Raw genomic sequence first — 18036 nt, forward strand, 5'->3', positions numbered from 1 at the left:
GTGTTTCTTTCAGACTTTTTCCTCCCCGGAGAGGGGTGGGGGGTACTTGAAATTTTCGGGGGCGGGGGTAGAATTTTCGGGGAGGGGGCGGACACTGGAAAAAGTATATAATTATATTTCGTTGAATGGGATGGTAGACATGTTTTTTGGGGGTGGGGGGGGGGGGGTGGTGGGTGGGGTGGTTTTAGTTTAGAGAAAAGAGACAGCACTATCAGCCTAGCGCCCGTTGTATCCTTCCTCAACGGGCCATTTTTCTCGATAAATATGTTTTTCTATCTAGTGAATTAATTTTGTTACCTCACTTCAGTTTTGAAACAGTTTCATTAAAGTTTAATAACTAATTCAACATGTAATTAAATTAAAAAATATATAGACTTGTATTGTCATCAAAGAATATTTTTGTAAAAATGAACCAGCTAAATTTTAGGCTCACAGTGAATTTTTTAAAAGTTATAGTTGTCTTACAGTACAGTTTCTTTTTTAAATAATAGAAATGTAATAGAAATTATTTTTAACTATTGCTTACATCATTTTAAATTTAGTCCCTCATCACTAAAGTTTTTGGAGATTTCAACTTTACAAGAGATGAAATAGCTTTAGGACTTGAAGAACTTCGTATTCATGCTGTTACAAAATTACAGGAGAGAGAAAAATTTCACAATTTGGGTGTTGCTACTCTCAAAGTGAAACTAACTGGGGCTTCACCCTCCACAGTAAGTAGTTTACTCCTTTTTTAAGGGCTTCTCCCTCTGCTTTATATAAAAGAGTGTTTTACAAAAAAACATTTTTTAAATCACCACCATTGGCAAATAATTATTTATTTTATATCACACAACTAGTAAGTTAAACTTAGTTTAAACAAATAAATGACATTATGCTGAAATGCCCAAAACTATTTAAAACACTCATCAATATTTTCACACATATAATTATTACATAATTAAATAAGTTAATAACATACATTATTTTAAGTCTGTATTAGTATATAACAGTGTGGTTGGATGGTAAAGTCAGATGGTAAAACTGAAAGTCCTGAATTGAAATCACTGGTTCAAGTCTTTAAAATGTTCATGTGTCCACCTAGCTCTGATGGGTACCTGACTCTTGTTGGGGAAATAAGGCAGCTGGGCATACTGGTATTATGCTATCCCTTCAATTGCGAAGTCATTGAAACAGATGAATTCTACTTAGGCATTAATGTGAAAAGATGATGATGATTAATATATAATGTGTGTATATATCTATTGAATAAACATTTAAGATTCAGGGTTCCCTCGCATCTGGGAAAACCGGGAATTTTGATGAATATTATCACCCATTTTAAGGATAACTGTTGTAGCAGACTATTTCACGGTTAGCCATAATATTGAAATTGGGAGAAACACAGATTTTTTTAAAAATCGAAATTTGCGAAACCCAGCGTTTCTTGCGTTCTTGAAAATAATTAAAGGCTATTGATGTCACCAACAATGTCAAATGCGTATGGGTCAACTACAATTAGGGGAGGGGAAATAAAAAATCTTAACAACTGGAGTAAATAGGGCTTTCTTTAACTCGCTGTGACTCCAAGTAGATTGCAGTAAATAGGGCTTTCTTTAACTCGCTGTGACTCCAAGTAGATTGCAGTAAATAGGGCTTTCTTTAACTCGCTGTGACTCCAAGTAGATTGCAGTAAATAGGGCTTTCTTTAACTCGCTGTGACTCCAAGTAGATTGCAGTAAATAGGGCTTTCTTTAACTCGCTGTGACTCCAAGTAGATTGCAGTAAATAGGGCTTTCTTTAACTCGCTGTGACTCCAAGTAGATTGCAGTAAATAGGGCTTTCTTTAACTCGCTGTGACTCCAAGTTCACAGCATGGTGTTGGTGTTGTTTTTTTGTTTGTTTTTTTTTTTGGGGGGGGGGGGGGGGGAATAAAGTGACTCAATCAGCTATCTCAAATAGCAGTTGTTCCTGTTATGGCTTATGCTATAGGCATTTACAATGACCTCTCCACATTGTCTATTGGAGGGGGGGGGGGGAAATGCCATATCATCAATTTTTAAACTAATAGCAGTCGGCCATTTGAAAATCATACACATTGATGTGTTTACTATAGTCATGATTATAGGCCTGCTTGGTTCTGATGTTGGTTAATTAAAGTTTTTTTTTTTTTCATAATACGATTTACTTGAAATTAAAAAAAAAATAGACTCTAGAATCTCATTTCAGTTATTCAGGTTGATATTATTGCCTATCAAACTAAAATGTTAAAATTACTATTAGGCTCATTTAAGTTTAAAAATCAGGTACCTCTAAGAAATGGCATAAACATGAAATTGAAAACAGATTGCATTATGATTATAGTTTAAGTAAGTTCAATATTTTTTTTAAATTAATTTTTGTGAACTTAAAAAAAACTGTTTCAGTATTATTTCATAGTAACAGAAATTTCTTTGTTTTAGATATTAGCTATACTAAGGTATTAATTAGTACAATAATAGCATGAGTGAAATTTTTCAAACTTCTTGTTTTTAATCAAAATATTTTTAGTTTATAGTTTGTTGGTTGAGTGAATAACTACACACTTTTGGCTGACTACACACTTTATTGAACTCAATATAGGAAGTGCTAAAATAACTTTTTAAATTAGGTTTCAAAGTGTGATTACTATCAGCTTAACTCACTATATTAATATTAATTGTATTAACATAAACCGTTGTTTTGTATTGGGGGAGGTTCTAGAAATGTAATATTAGAATATGAGATCAAGATGGGTCTACTATTTTAAACTATTTTTGTTATATTCATAATCCTTAAATATTAAACTTTGTTATAAAGTTAAAATTATGAAAAGAATGTATAAAAAACATATAACATAATATGAATCAAATGTCTCTAAAAGTAAGTAAGTATTGTCAAATTTTATTTTTTTTAATTTCTGAAGCTACATCAAGTTTCAGGGTTTAAAAATGTAAGTTTTGGGGTTGAATTTTAGGATATTATTCACTTTAAAAAATGAGTGACACCCCTAAAAATATGTCTGCTTTTTTTGTGGTTTAATTTAATTTAATTTGGCAAGTTTATGTTCAATGGTTGAAATTTATATGAAAAATAGCAGGGAATTTCTTCGAATAACAGGGAATTAATACTTGAAATAGCAGGGAATTTCTTGGAATAGCAGGGAATTTTCTGGTCAAAAAATTGTGGGAACCCTGATTGTAATTTTAAAGAATTATTAGATTAATGAAATTAGATATTTCCATATTTTAAAGTGATTTAAAATGCTGCTATTAATATATTAATATAAATCATGTTTCACTTTTCATTTTTTATTTAAAAACCCAACAATGCTGTATTGTTAACTAACTATAATTTATTTTATCACTACTTATAACCCCATTTCAGTCATTACAGTTCTTTTTAATATAAAAGTGGTGTGAAGCAGTCAGTACCAGTGCGCCGACATGCTAATATAATTTAGTGTTAATTTATAGTTAATTTATAGTTAATATAGACTGTATTTACCTAATTAAGTATTTATTTATCTATCTGAAATAAAAAAAAGGGGCTGAAGATATTAATAAATAAGATAATTTTACAATTTAAAATGCCTCTACATTAATAAATACTGAATTCACAAGTTGTGAATTACCAAGAAGTACAAAATAAAATAACTAAATAGCAGCGTATGCTACACAGCGGGTTGGTTCATTTTATATTAAATTATATCCTAATTTAGCCAACTCTAAAACAACCCGTTCCTATCGCAAAACTTCACTCTCTTTCATTCAAGTCATCAAAAAATGCATTCGTTATATCTCTCGCACCAACATTTATTTGCACCAAAATACCCTGATAAAACACAGATCATAACAATAATGTATTTGATATAATTTCATCATGACGCAACTATCTACCTATCTGATATATATATATATGTATACAGGTTGGTGGGTGGGTTGGATAGCTACAACCATAGCTCTTCTGTTATATAGGCTACATCTGCCCATTATGCTGTTCAGTTGGGTGACTCTTACCTTGTCAATAAATAGCATGTAATTGAGTTAGTTTGTTTTCATACAAGCCCAAACGCACTAATTAAGGCTGTTGCAAGAGATAAAACATATGTCAATGAATATTCATTTTTCTCTTTGAGCATTTTCTGTGTGCACAAATTTCTGTTTGCACATCTTTCTGGGAACCTATAGTATTTTGTAAAGTAGGTCTGTATAGATTGTTTATCCCAAATTAAAATAAATTAACTTTTTTCTTTTTGTAATTACAAATTTTATCTATTCAAACAATCAATTCAGAGTAGTGGAGCCCAACAGGTTATTCCAGTTGAATGCAGTTTAGACATCACAGGAAATGACTTTAGAAACTGCATAGCAGCTAAGTTTGATGTTTTGCCAACACTGCTTAAATTAATTTGTAAAGGAAGGGTGATTGATGATAATATAAGTCTCCAGCAACAAAATATACAGGTAACACAATTTTATAGATTGTTCAACTACTCAATAATTTATAACTTGTTTCACCAAATTAAAACTACTGTGAGAAAATTTTTCGATTGCATTGTTAACTAAAAATTGTGTAGGTTTTTTTTTTTTACAACGCAAAATTCTGGTTTTCCTTACATAAATAAAAAAAATAGTAAATTTGATCAAACTTTATTTCTTTGCTTTTCTGCTAACAAACCATTATTCTGTATTAAAGTTTGTTACTTAAAATCTGTAAAGTAATTGCATTATCATTTTACAAACTGTCATTGTGATAGGGCATTTTTTTCACAGAATGGTGCTGATGTTATGGCCATGTTTATGACATCCTCTGAAGCAAAGATTGTGGAAAGTGAAGCTAATATTTTGGAGGTAGAAAAAACTAGAAGAGCAGCTGAGATATTATCATCAAGAGCAGAAGGTATTAATTTTATTAACATGTTAAATATCTATTTGGCTTTTATACACACATAAATGCATCAAAGTGTTTAATAAACTTTTTATGATTGATGCTATACAAATTTTAATAAAATATATATGTATTAAACAAAAAATAATTTCTAATGTATGAAGGATATCTATAACTTTTAGGTAAACTTAAATTTATGCATGTATATAAATTCACACATACTCAAGGAATATAAATATAAATGACTAAAATTGTATTGATTCCAACAACAAAGCATCAATTATCAATAGTTCACTAAACTTTTAATTAATTGATACATGTATTAAAGGGTGCGTATTTTATCATTTAAATCAGAAGATGATGATGATTTTGATATACAGATAGCAGATCAGAATGGACAGCCTCTTGTTTTACCACTTGATGAGAAAAAAGTAAGTAACTTAGTATCTTTAACATTTGAGAAATACATTTACCAAAAAATAATAAAAAAGTTAACAGGAAAACTGCCAAAGCCACTTCCTTCTAAGAGCATTTTCAAGATAGTGGCACTTTTCTCAGAATTAAAAAAAAAAAACAGAAAAAATAAACTTGTGATACAGAACTGCAAACTTAAAACTGCTTACAGCTATATTTCCATGACTGACATTATATTACTTAGGCAAAGTGATGTTGATTAATACTTTCAACAAATTTTATATACTGCTGCAACTGGGGTTTAAAATTTTGTTTTAAAATAGAGCAAATATTTCTTCAATTCATCAAAGAATTACTTTGACTTTAAAAATTAACCCATCTGGTTATGTTCATTATTTTATATCAAGAAGTAGTGTATATTTTAGTCAGATAATGTGTTTTGTTTTTGTGATAAGTAGATAAATGGCAAAATACTCAAACCTGCTTTGTATTTTCCACTACTCATCGTTCAAAAAAATCCCTAATAGCCAATATTATATTCTACTTGACAGCCAGTTATCCTTGGATTACTGTAGGTTTCGGGGTCATCAATAAATGATGTCATGTTTGTTTGATCATTTTCATCTTTCATTTCCCCTTCCCCACTGTCACACATCATCACAAAAAGCCAGACCCCACATTTAAAAAGATGTAACACCCCAGGCAACATGCTTTTGTCTTTTAAAGACACAGATATTTGACTGAGCATGTGTCTGACCACACCTCATATGCTGAGTTCACAGAAACAGGTGAACTCTACTTTGACTGCTCCATCTCCCACCAAGTCTAAAAGTCAAATTTAGCATTCACATTTTTTAAAAATTCACAACTCAGCTGAAACGTTTTTGTCTTTTAAAAACATTGATTTCTATCAATAATAATTTCTGAGCTCAAACCTCATATGAATAATAAATTATTAAAGATAACATCAAACTGATAATAATGAATTAGAACCAATTACGTGTGTTGTGATTTCCTACTGTGCATTTTCTATGAGGGAAAATTAAAACTAAAACATTTAACATTGAAATGATGTGTTTCGAACCCGTACTACCTACTCTATCATCTCAGCCAGCCAGGCACATATCATTGGGTCAAAATATATTTAGTTATGTTTCTTTAACGAGCGCAAGAAAGTAAAATTACGGGAATATTATTTTAAATCAAATTATATCCTAATTAAGCCAATTCCATTGCTAAAAAAAACAAAGATTTATTAAAAATATTTTAGGCCATAAAATAGTTTAGTAAAGAAACTCAATTATTCATTGTGTGTTTACTTTAGATTGGCCTAGAACCTAGATACATTCTCTACTTGTTCAAGGACATTCGAGAAATGTCTTAAGTCTAGTTTATCGGTAGCTATAGATAAATTCATTGTATTCTAAAATTAGATGGTCCGTGAAGCTAAAAAACAAAGATTTATATCAAATATTTAAGGGCTATATATTAATTTTGGTTAGGCCTACTTTTCTAGTTTATCAATTATCAATATAAGTTTTGTTTCGTTTTGATAAATTCTTATTTGTTTCAAGTGGTGTCTCTTTAGTTCCCTGTGAAAGTTTTTAATTTTTGTGAAAATAAAGTATTTGTTCTAAACTTGTATAATTAAAGGGATGTTTCTATAAATGAATATATCAATAAATTAATTATCATCTTTAAATAAATTTGTGTATAACATTTTGGGGAAAAAAGACTTTTTTCTCTACATAATATGTATTTTACAGTTCTTTACATAGTGCACATATTCTCATTTAGTGGAACAGACAAACAAACACAAAACAAAGAATAAATATACAAACTTGTAAACAACTTGAGTTTTAGTGGAATATAGATGGAGTAAAGATTCTTTATCTGTCTGTGGCTGACACAAAATTTTAAGGGATTTTAATTAATGAGTTACCAATCTGGTATTTTTAGACATGTGACCTTGCTTTCTAAAACTAAGTTGTTTAAGTGTGAACAAAGGTGGGGCTATATTTCTTGAATCATAGTTGTTGGGGGTACAGGTTTGTCCACATCATTTAAATATTTAGGTAACAAGGTCATGCATTTAAAAAGACATAATTGGTAAAATGTTGATGAAACACTCAAAAATATTTTGTCGCAGTTTTGTATGATTAGATGTGGCAAAGCTTGTACAATGCAACAGGTATGCTTTTAGCAGAGAAAGTAGGGTTATGGGTTGCCTGTAATGAGATATTTGGACTGTCCATGAAGCGAATAATTCCCTTGCATGCATAAAATTTATATTTTTCTATTTACTACTCACATGCTGGTTTGAATATGGATTCACATTGCTGTGATCTCAGAAGAAAAGAAGTTCAAGTACATTTGGTATAATACTAAATTTACATTGTGTCAGTTTCATTAAAATGTATCATTCATTTCAATAATTGTAGCATTTCAGAATGTTGTTTGAATAAAATTTATTTAATCAAGTGCTTATGGAATCCCGACCACATATAGTTGTCATTGTGAGAAGCACATTGTGGAACTTGAGTTCTTTAAATTAAACAATGTTGGCACTACGACACTAGTGGGAGCCACCCGTTACTCTAGCACAGGGGTGCCAGGCCCTACGTCAGTTACAGTTTGGTCATCAATTGTATTAGTAGTAGCCCACTGTATAACAGATTTGGGGCTCTCTAAAACGTTGGTGCCAGAGTGCTTATGTGCAAGCACCATGTGCTCAGGATCGTATTGACCACTTAGGGGGGGGGGGGAATGCTGGAGCAGTTTGACCATTGATTCAAGTATTAACCACCCTGACCTCCTGTACAGGATGCCCAATTAGGGTAACCCAGGTGCTAAGGTATCCTACAAGGGAACTTAAGCACCAAAATGTACATATCCACTTTGGTGCAGAAGGATGCCCTGATGCATTTTTTTATTGTAGTACTCTTGACCCCTGTGTATGACAGAAAATCTGCAATATGTGTAGAACTTAGTGCACACTTTTATGGCGAGAAACATTTCCTTTTTAAAATAATAGAACTTTAAAATGCATACTTATGTAAAGAAAAATTTTCTTTTTAAAACAATGCCCGACTAATTTTGTGTAAATACAGTAACAAAAATACTGTTTTCCAATGGGAAACTGGGTTTTCTAGTGAGTTTGTAAAAATGAATGAATCATTTATTAACAGGCTTTGACTTTAGCTATGACGCTACATGAAAAAGGTAGAGCCGCTTTGAAAAATAAACGAGTATCTTTAGCACTGCCTTTATTTTTGGAAGCAGATGCTGAATTCAGGTATATTTAAAGTTTAAGATAATTATTTAACATTATATGTATAAAGGATAAATATATAAATATTTAAAAATATAAATCTGTCCATCCACACACATATATATATACATATATATACATATATATATATATATATATATATATATATATATGACACTGTCAAAGCCCGAAGTCGGCAAATGCGCGCATTGGCCAAATTCGCCTCCCATTAACCGGTCAAATAATACTTTACTCACAATGAAACCGCACCCAGAATAATGAAAACGCAAACACAACTTAGTCTAGATAGGACATTGGCCAGGACATCCCGGCCAGTGCGCGCATTGGTTGGCCAATGTACAAAATACGTTCTCAATGCTAAGCTCTTCGGGCTTTGGCCAAAAGAGCCGGCCAATGTGTGCTTTGCCCGCACTTTAAGCTTTGACCGTAACATATATATATATATATATATATATATATATATATATATATATATATATATATATATATATGTAAAGCTGCATACCCGTGCTATGTCACGGTGAATCTTTTTAAATGTACCAACTATGGAACAGAACAAAACTAAACAAACACAAAGGAAAACACATATTTATTTGTTTATTTACTTATTCATTTTATGTTTTGTAAATTCAGTAAGTGCAGATCACAGATACTAAATAGTGTTGACAACTATGCCATTTTGTGCTTGGATATTGTCTGGTGTTATCTTTTGTTGAAAAATTTGGAACAATTACCAGACGCAGGCTAGTGTTTATAGTTTGCTTTACATACATAAACAAGCATTGATTTTTTTAAATATTTAATTTTTTTTTCTAAAATATTTTTTAGCAAATATTTTTCAATACATAGTTAGCAGTATTAATAATAGTGTTTTTTCAACATCTTAATTTTTAACAATTATTCTATTACAACTTTTTTTTAATTAGAAACTAGACTTGCTTCAAGTGAGTCGTGTTTTAAGCGTTGCTACGGGGAAAAGATGGAGAGATTAACAGCCATAAAGGTATTAGATTATTAAATTATTTACGTTTAAAATAAGTATTTGTATTAAAATCCACATATATTAAATGCTGATTAGTCATTTTTTATTTTTTAGGGTGGCACAGGAATGGAACAAGTTTTATTTATGAGACTCTACTTGCTCCAGGGTATTGTAGACTTCCATAAAGGAGAGTTCAACAGTGCACAGAATTTATTTCGCAGGGTAAAAATATTTATACATTTTTCCTTCTTGTTGAATTCAAGCAATTTTAACTTTGAAATCAACTGTTAGGATTCAAAGTGTGTAGGCTGTCACATGATTTTTCCAAACATCATTGATGTTTGATTGCACCTTGTTGCCTGTCATGTGAGGTCTCAGCTAACCTCAACTAACATTTTTCTGTCACTTGATAAATATTTCAGTTATGAGATAAAACTACACCCCCACATCCAAATATTTTAAAATGTGTCAGTCATATTGTAAATAGGTGCCTTCATTGACCAACAGTTTAATACACATGCTTACCATAAGATAGGCGCTTTCCTTCACCAACAGTTTAATATACATGCCGGCCACAAGATAACCTACACAGTTATACTCATGACTTTTAGCAATCAAGTTTTCTAGTTCAATACCAATATCTCTCATCTCTTTTCTTTCTAAAATTAGTACAGACTTGAATTGGCTGTATTAGTATTGTTTTTGTCTTAAGCCATTTTTTTTTTTGACAGATCTCATGAAATAGTTTATAATTTACTCAAGTAGGCCTGTAAGAACAAGCATATTACCTTTGATTTTGATTCATTTTGTGGTTATATATTTTCAGGCTGAGTTTGTACTGAATTTGCTTCATGTTGATGAAATCAAACTACAAGAAAGTAAATTTTGCTGTTCTTGTGAAGATATTAAAAAGATTAACCATTTTTAGAACATTGCTAATTAACTAAATTCATACATTTAAAAAAAAAATTAGTATAGTTTGATATATAATTTTTGCAAAGCAATGCAGTTCAATGATTTTTAAACAGGGATGTGCATGCTAAAGTGAGGGGAGACAACTTTTTTAAATATAAAAAAGCAACAAAAACTAATAATTTTAATAATGCTCAGTTGAGATTTTAACAAATTGTGGCTTTTTACACCAACCTGAGCTAAGAAACTCCATTTTGTAATTTTGTCAGTATATGCATATCTGTCTGTGAACGTGATAACTTGAGTGAGTGCCGGTTCAGTTTTGTTGACAAAATGTAATAAAGTAGTATTATATCAAATTTATAGTTTTCTATCAACTTTTGAGCTATTTTCCGTAACCAGTTCCAATTTCTCAATAGCCGATAACTTAAGTATGGTTTAAGTTAGATGTATGAAATGTCAAATAAGTATTTAATTATACAATTCATTTCCCTTGATCAGGCTAGACAATTCACAAAAATTAGGAAAAAATACCAATTACTTACTTTTAGTTTGTAACCATGTTAGAATAAAATTATAACAACATTGATCACTATACCTACTGCTGACCCAGCATATTAGTTTTAAAAATAAACCAGTTTCATGAAATAAGAACTGCATCAGGATGTACGTGGCATTACTTTTAGGAAGGGAGGGCGTGTGAATGAATGGGATTGTCTGTTTTAAATGCCCCCAAAAAAATTGTTTTCCCAAAGTAGGTGCAGTGACTAGAAACTTTGATGAAGACAGTCAAGTAAAATGTAACAGTTTCTCAAAAATGATTTTTTTGGTTGATTAATGCTACATGGCTACTGCTTTAGTCTTATTTTTTAGCATACCAATAATATTTGCTGTCAGCAATTGATTTCTAAAGAATGATGATAAATTGATCTTAGAAACCAATCATTTTTTCAAAGTTATCTATACTTGCTTCAACACTAGTAATGCTAATGGGGTTCACTGAGCGTGAAGCCAGGCTTGGCTTAAGAGCAAAAAATGGAAATATTCAGCAAGCTGTTGAATATATTATGGAGAAAAAAGCGGTATTTATATTTCTTTTGTTGAATAATTTAATGTACATTTTCTTTATGACAAAAGATAATATAAATTGTTTTTCTTCATGTAAATTAAAAATTTGTTACATATAATGTTTCTTGTATTAGGAAGAGATTGAAGTAAACCAGCGAGCAAAAAAAGAATGGAGACAAAGAGTCAGAAGTAAAAGGTTGGGCAGAACTGCTGGGGGTGAACCGTAAGTTCATTATTTTTATCGTATTTGTTGTTACGGTAAATCATTTCAAAAGAAAGCTTTTAAAAGTGTGTAGCCAACTTATAGATTGCCAAACAGTTTTATTAATGCTAGCATTTAAAATATCCATAATATCTTTAATAAATTCTATATGGTTCTACCAGTGGCGTATCCAAGAGAGGGGGAGCATTTTTATGACAGCAGCATCTTTTTTTTAGAAAAAAAAAATTAATTCAAACAGCATAAACAGCCAGTGATGGATAACTAAACTAATGAAAGTGAAAGCATCTATTTTCTGGTCAACATCTGTACCAAATGTTGGCTAATGAAGCCCATCTTGTTGTGTATTAAACTGTTTGTCAATGAAGACACCTATTTACAATACGACTGACACATTTTAAAATATTTTTATATACTGCTGGATATGGATTATAGTTCAAATCATCAAGATAAAGCTGAAAAATCCATTTGCTCCGACAAATTGAAAAAAGGGAAAAGAACAGAGATAGTAAAATGTGTTTGTATTTTTTGAACGGGTAGGCTGTTAACAAACAATTTTAAAGTAGAACTACATGATACATCTTGATTGGAACTTAAAAAGGTCAACTTCTTTAAAAAATGCTATTGAGTTTTCAAAACATCCAGTAGCTAAGCTATCACACTCTTTTCAAATCAATAACATTGAAGTACAATATCTCCTCAAGTACTGTCTTCTCCCATTCGTGCCCAAGACACTTGGGGTGGATGAAGTATAGTTCATCCGTTTCAAAGGCCTCTGTTTATCTGTTTCAAAGGCTGCCGTTCATCTATTTCAAAAGCTTCGGCATACAAGGGGATAGTGTGGTTAGCACTATGCCTGTCTGCCTTGATTTCCTAAAAGTGAGTCATGTACCATAATAGCTTGGTGGACTCCAGAACTTCCAACAGACTCGAGCCTGGTATCCGAACTCATGACTTTCAGGTTAGCAGTCGAAAGCTCTACCATCCAACCACATTATCATGTTTGTTTAAAAGAAATAGAATTCCTGCATCTCCTGACCTAAGAAAAACATTTTGCACATGCTAAAATTGACTATTGGCAATTTTATGAATGTGTAGCTTAATTTACAATATTAATTAAAATAATATATATGTGAATCACCATAACAAAATTGCAATTTGTTTTATAAAAGCCATTCAAATATAGCAGTACATTTTAAAAAGTTAAAACTTGCAAACATATATATATATATATATATATATATATACATATATATATAAATATATATATATATATACATATATATATATATATATACATATATATATATGTATATATATATATGTATATATATATATATATGTATGTATATATATATGTCTGTGTGTACGTATATATTAGCTAGTTGCAAAAATAATTTTAAGTAATTAAAATAACAAAATAACGACAGGGTTGTATTAAGGGGGCTAAATGCTACAAAATTATACCAAACTTATGTTTATATTATATTTATATATATATATATAAGCTGCTGCCTTTTTCTGCACGCACCTGCTCCACTTCCCCGAAAACCTGCATACGCCACTGGGTTCTACTTTTTTATCCCATCCCTATGAAAATTAAAGCTATCACAAACCATTCTCATGGTTTATACAAATAATCTCTTTGATAAGAAAGGTATTTATTTGCATTCGGTTTCACAAACCTGTTTGCAAAATAAGACTAGCAACCTAACCATGGAAAGGGATGTCTTCCTCCTTATCCCCCCCCCCAACCCTTGAAATTCTCAGTACAATGGAAATATTTTTAATCACCAGTTAAATTATAGCTGTTTTTTGTTGTTGATTTTAACTTCTTAAATTGATTTTAAAATAATTGTAATTTTGTACAATATTTTTAAAAAATCATGTACAGAGTTAATGTCCGACACTATGATACTTTAGTTGACATGGAGTTTCCCTCTGGAGCAGCAGCGGAGGCTTTACGGCAGGCTAACAATGACATCAACCAGGCTATTGAAGTTGGTACCTATAACAAAATAATCACTAAATTATAGTACAGGCTTGATCTGATAGTATGTCTAATTATGGGGTGATATTAACGAAAGGTTAAGCTTGTTTAAAATTTGATTAAATAACACATCCAAATGTGGGAATTGGGAAAAGTTTCAAGTTTTCAAATGCGGTCATGTTTTAAAGAGTAATTTGTTAACTTCTTTATTACACACATGTAAAGTCTATGCCCTGGTTTTACTAGTTTATTGAAGACCTGGATTGTTCCAGAGTGTCCTCTGTATATCGTTATGGTTTGTCACTGTTGACATCCTCATAATCCAGTCAATGGCCAGCAAGAACTAGTTGGTGAAAGTATGCAACATAGTCTTATTCTAGTTCGGACATACTTTTTTTAGACCTTCATATGATGACATAATGATGTTGAGTCTCATCTGTAGCACCCCATACAGCTTAACAATTTCCATACCAACTGTCTATCTAGTCTTCTGTTGAAGACTTGGTCTGGGATAGACATAAGTGTTGACCCTCTATTGTTAGAGCATGCACTAAGATCGCCTTTCATTGGGAGCTTTATAAGTAGTCCCTCCTTCTAAGACTCTGGTATTTGTTCATCTTGCCACATTCTTTTGAAGGGTTTAAAGGAGTGCTGTGCTAGTTTCAATATCTGCTGTCAGTGCTTCTGATATTATACCATCTATTCCTAGAGGCTTTCAATTTTGCTGTTTTTTATGGCTTTATTTTTCTCTTCTTTTAAGGTTGGTTACATTCTAAATGCAGATCAGTTTCAGCTGGTGGTATATTTTGCATGCACTGTGGTGTTTATTTAGTAAGTCTCCAATCAATATGTTCTGCCAATATTTCACTATCCTTTCGCACCAAGTATTCCTGTTTGATCTTTGTTCTTCACTGGACTCTCTGGCTTATTGAACTTCCTAGATATCTTTGTAATTGTACTGTAAAGGTCCCTAGTATTCCCATGGTAGAGTGCTTCTTCTGCTTCACTTGCCAGGAATTCTATATAATTCTGTGAGTCCTTTAAGTATTTGTTGGCATTATTTGCTTTGGTATATTATTCTAGAGCTTTAGCAGCACAGTACAGCTATTATTTAATGCTTCCTCATACCTCCCCTCAATAATTTACAGAGTATCTAATGAGATACATTCTTTGTTTTGTAATTTAAAGAGCCTAGCTTAGCACATTCTCCACATGTTGGTATCTTCCTCTATTAGTTGTTACAGGACATGAAACTTGTTTGAAATATGGAGCTTAAACTCATTTTGCTTAGAGGGGTTCTTAAGTAGGTCAGCGTTATACCAGTTTTTCCCAAAAAAAAATTTCTTCAACTTGAGTTTTACTTTACCAACAAGAAGTTGGTCTAAAGCAATTTTAGGTCCTCTATAGACATGAAACCCTGAAGTTATCTCCTGAATTTTTCATTATTATTCATGTTGTCTATCTGGTTTTCCATGCACAAGTCAGGGAATACTCTAGCTTTATGTATCCTTTTTGATGAAAAAGGCTCCCTTCAATTACTAATACCGCGTTTACACTTACGACATGTATACTATACATTTCTAGAACACAAAGCCCGCCAAAAGTTATTTTTATCTGGAACAATTTTGTCCACAGAACATGTATACTTTAGCGTTCACACTTACAGAACATGTTATAGAACATTTTATAAGACAAGCATGACCTTTGACATGGAGTGTCTGCTATAAAGGCCCAGACAATTAAAATAAAGAGTAATCAGAGTAAAAAACGTAGATAGTAGGCACACAGCTTTATTTTTTAAAAAAGGAAAATGGTGTTTGTGACTCAACAATGAATTATCTAAAAATTAGAGAACATGCAAGATTTTATAAATTTTATTGGAGTGCCAGCAAATGAAGTTAGACAGTTTTTATAAATATATTGCTGTGTATAATAGCACGGGTCGTAGACATTACCCCCATGGTATTACCCCTCCCTCCCATCCCACGGCACAATCACCCCTTCCCACCCCAACCTCATGGTAGCCATTTCCCCAACTTCTTTGCTTGTCTATATCCTTCAGAAATAGCTTCGGATGAACAGGGCTGAATATTTGTTTGCTGAAAGGCCTGATTTCTTCAAAAACTTGCATCTGCCAAGTTCATTAAACGTATTGAAATCGCATTACAACCATACTGAGTCTGTTATTAAGAAAAAAATAGATCTAGTTTTTAGAGTAGGACCTATGTGACACTCATTCCCCCTCCCCCCCTTCATTTCTTTATGTTAATTATGTCCCATGACTTTTTTATCTGCCTGTTTTTATAGTCAGTTGATTATGTGTGATCTCACGACCACGGTACATTCTGGTGGGTGCTCCTAAAGATTTATTCATGTCAGACGGAAACTGAAAATATGTTGATACACTTAAAACAAAATATTGGTCAAGGAAACATTGGAGATACATTTGGTAAAATTATATTTTTTTATTAATTATTATTTTTGTAATTAATACCTAAACTGGTTTTAAGGCAAAATTGTAATGCCTTTGACATTACATTTAAAAAAAAAATTAAATCATGTTTGGGATTTAATTAAAGAAATAATAAGTAGGCCTAATTATTAAAATGTAATTTTTAGTAGGGCCTAAAGAAGTTATAAATTATGAAATCGTGGGCTCAAAAACTCAAGATCAGTATAGCCTATTTAATTTTGCAATCAGCTGAGACCTAGGGCCATGGATGCGCTTACTACTTTTCAACGCATGCGCACTCAACTGAAAATTCAGAATATGTTCTATGTTTGCGCTTAGCAAGCGAAGACAAAAACTTGACCCAGAACATAAAAAGGGGCATGGTTTTGTGCCCTGCGACTCAGAAGATGTTCCATATACTCGTAACATGTTTAGTATACACTTTAGTAGGTCAAGCGAAGACAAAAACTTGACTCAGAACATAAAAAGGGGCGTGGTTTTGTGCCCTGTGACTCAGAAGATGTTCCATATACTCGTAACATGTTTAGTATACACTTTAGTAGGTCAAGTCTAGTATACATGTCGTAAGTGTAAACGCGGTGTAAGCTACTTGTGGCACACAAGTCAGCAAATCTTTGGCAATTTTCATTCATCTCACCTAATCCATGGTGCCCCATAAATTCTTTATATCCTTTCTTGTTGCTGCTAGTCTTTTTAATCATTAAGGTCGGTCCCTGTGAAAAATCTTGGGAGTTTATCACACTGTTTATTAATCTATTACACAGCGTTTACACTTACAACATGTATACGAGACTTGACCTACTTAAGTGTATGCTAAACATGTAATAGGTATATGGAACATCTTCTGAGTCACAAGGCACAAAACTACTCCCCTTTTTTTTGTTCTGGGTCAAGTTTTTGCTCGCTGAGTGAAAACATAGGTCCATTTCTGAATTTTCAGAAAAGTATGCATGCGTCGCAACGTAATAAACGCATCATAATTCCTAGCTCTCAGCTGATTGCCTAATTAACTTAAATATACTGATCTTCGGTTTTTTAGCACACAATTTCAAAATTTATAACTTCTCTTGGCCCTACTAAAACTTACATTTTTAAAAATAATTACATATTATTTCTCCCAAATATGTTTTAATGAAAAATTGTAAGGCATTACAATTTTGCACTGAAACAATTTTTTTAATTTTATAAATAATTTATTATAAAATTATAATTTACCCAAATTTATCTCCAATTTTTCCTTGACCCATATTTTGTATAAATTGTATCAACATATTTTCAGTTAACGTTTGACAGAGGAATAAATCACCAGAAGGATCTTAGGATCACACTTGTACTAACTATAAAAACAAGCAGATAAAAAGTGATAGGCTAATTATTTAGGTTTAAATGGGACATTATTAACATAAAGAATCTTTATAAAGATCTACTTTTATTCTTAATAATAGACCTTGTAGTTGCAAGTTTTCAAAGAAATCAGGCGCTTCAGCAGACAAACATTTAGCCCTGTTCAATCAAATTATACAAGCTGTTTCTGAAGGATATAGACAAGCAAAGAAGCAGCTTAAGTTTTAAACCACTATGATGACTTTAAAAAACCCAAATAAAAAGCATTGTAACAAAATATTTTGCTCTACCGAAGTAGTCAATGGTGTTTTTTTTTCCTCTAACTTTTTAACTTGGAAATTTGAGATGGTAGGCCTACATCAGAAAACTAAACACTTCTTCAGTTACTAAGTATCATAAAGTGACATCAAGCTGAGGAGATGGCTACCTTCAGGTGGGAAGGGGAATTGTATTG

General features: G+C 31.8%; 1 protein-coding gene across 5 annotated transcripts in view; it reads left to right on the forward strand.

Moving 5' to 3' along the window:
• The window catches only part of LOC131953742 (NEDD8 ultimate buster 1), a 36017-nt gene that overhangs the window by 7384 nt on the left and 10597 nt on the right, over nucleotides 1-18036 (forward strand). For all 5 annotated transcript variants that reach the window (XM_059317083.1, XM_059317084.1, XM_059317081.1 and 2 more), the window contains exons 3-14: nucleotides 543-713; nucleotides 4293-4463; nucleotides 4773-4899; nucleotides 5242-5318; nucleotides 8490-8596; nucleotides 9227-9336; nucleotides 9520-9596; nucleotides 9690-9797; nucleotides 10402-10453; nucleotides 11469-11569; nucleotides 11690-11778; nucleotides 13670-13775. In XM_059317083.1, coding sequence (XP_059173066.1) covers nucleotides 543-713; nucleotides 4293-4463; nucleotides 4773-4899; nucleotides 5242-5318; nucleotides 8490-8596; nucleotides 9227-9336; nucleotides 9520-9596; nucleotides 9690-9797; nucleotides 10402-10453; nucleotides 11469-11569; nucleotides 11690-11778; nucleotides 13670-13775 — 1296 coding nt within the window. The remainder of the gene's footprint in view (nucleotides 1-542; nucleotides 714-4292; nucleotides 4464-4772; nucleotides 4900-5241; nucleotides 5319-8489; nucleotides 8597-9226; nucleotides 9337-9519; nucleotides 9597-9689; nucleotides 9798-10401; nucleotides 10454-11468; nucleotides 11570-11689; nucleotides 11779-13669; nucleotides 13776-18036) is intronic.

Source organism: Physella acuta, unplaced genomic scaffold (genome assembly GCF_028476545.2).
Source record: "Physella acuta isolate Inbredline_101_S28 unplaced genomic scaffold, ASM2847654v3 ptg000944l, whole genome shotgun sequence".
Classification (NCBI taxonomy): Eukaryota; Metazoa; Mollusca; class Gastropoda; family Physidae; genus Physella; species Physella acuta.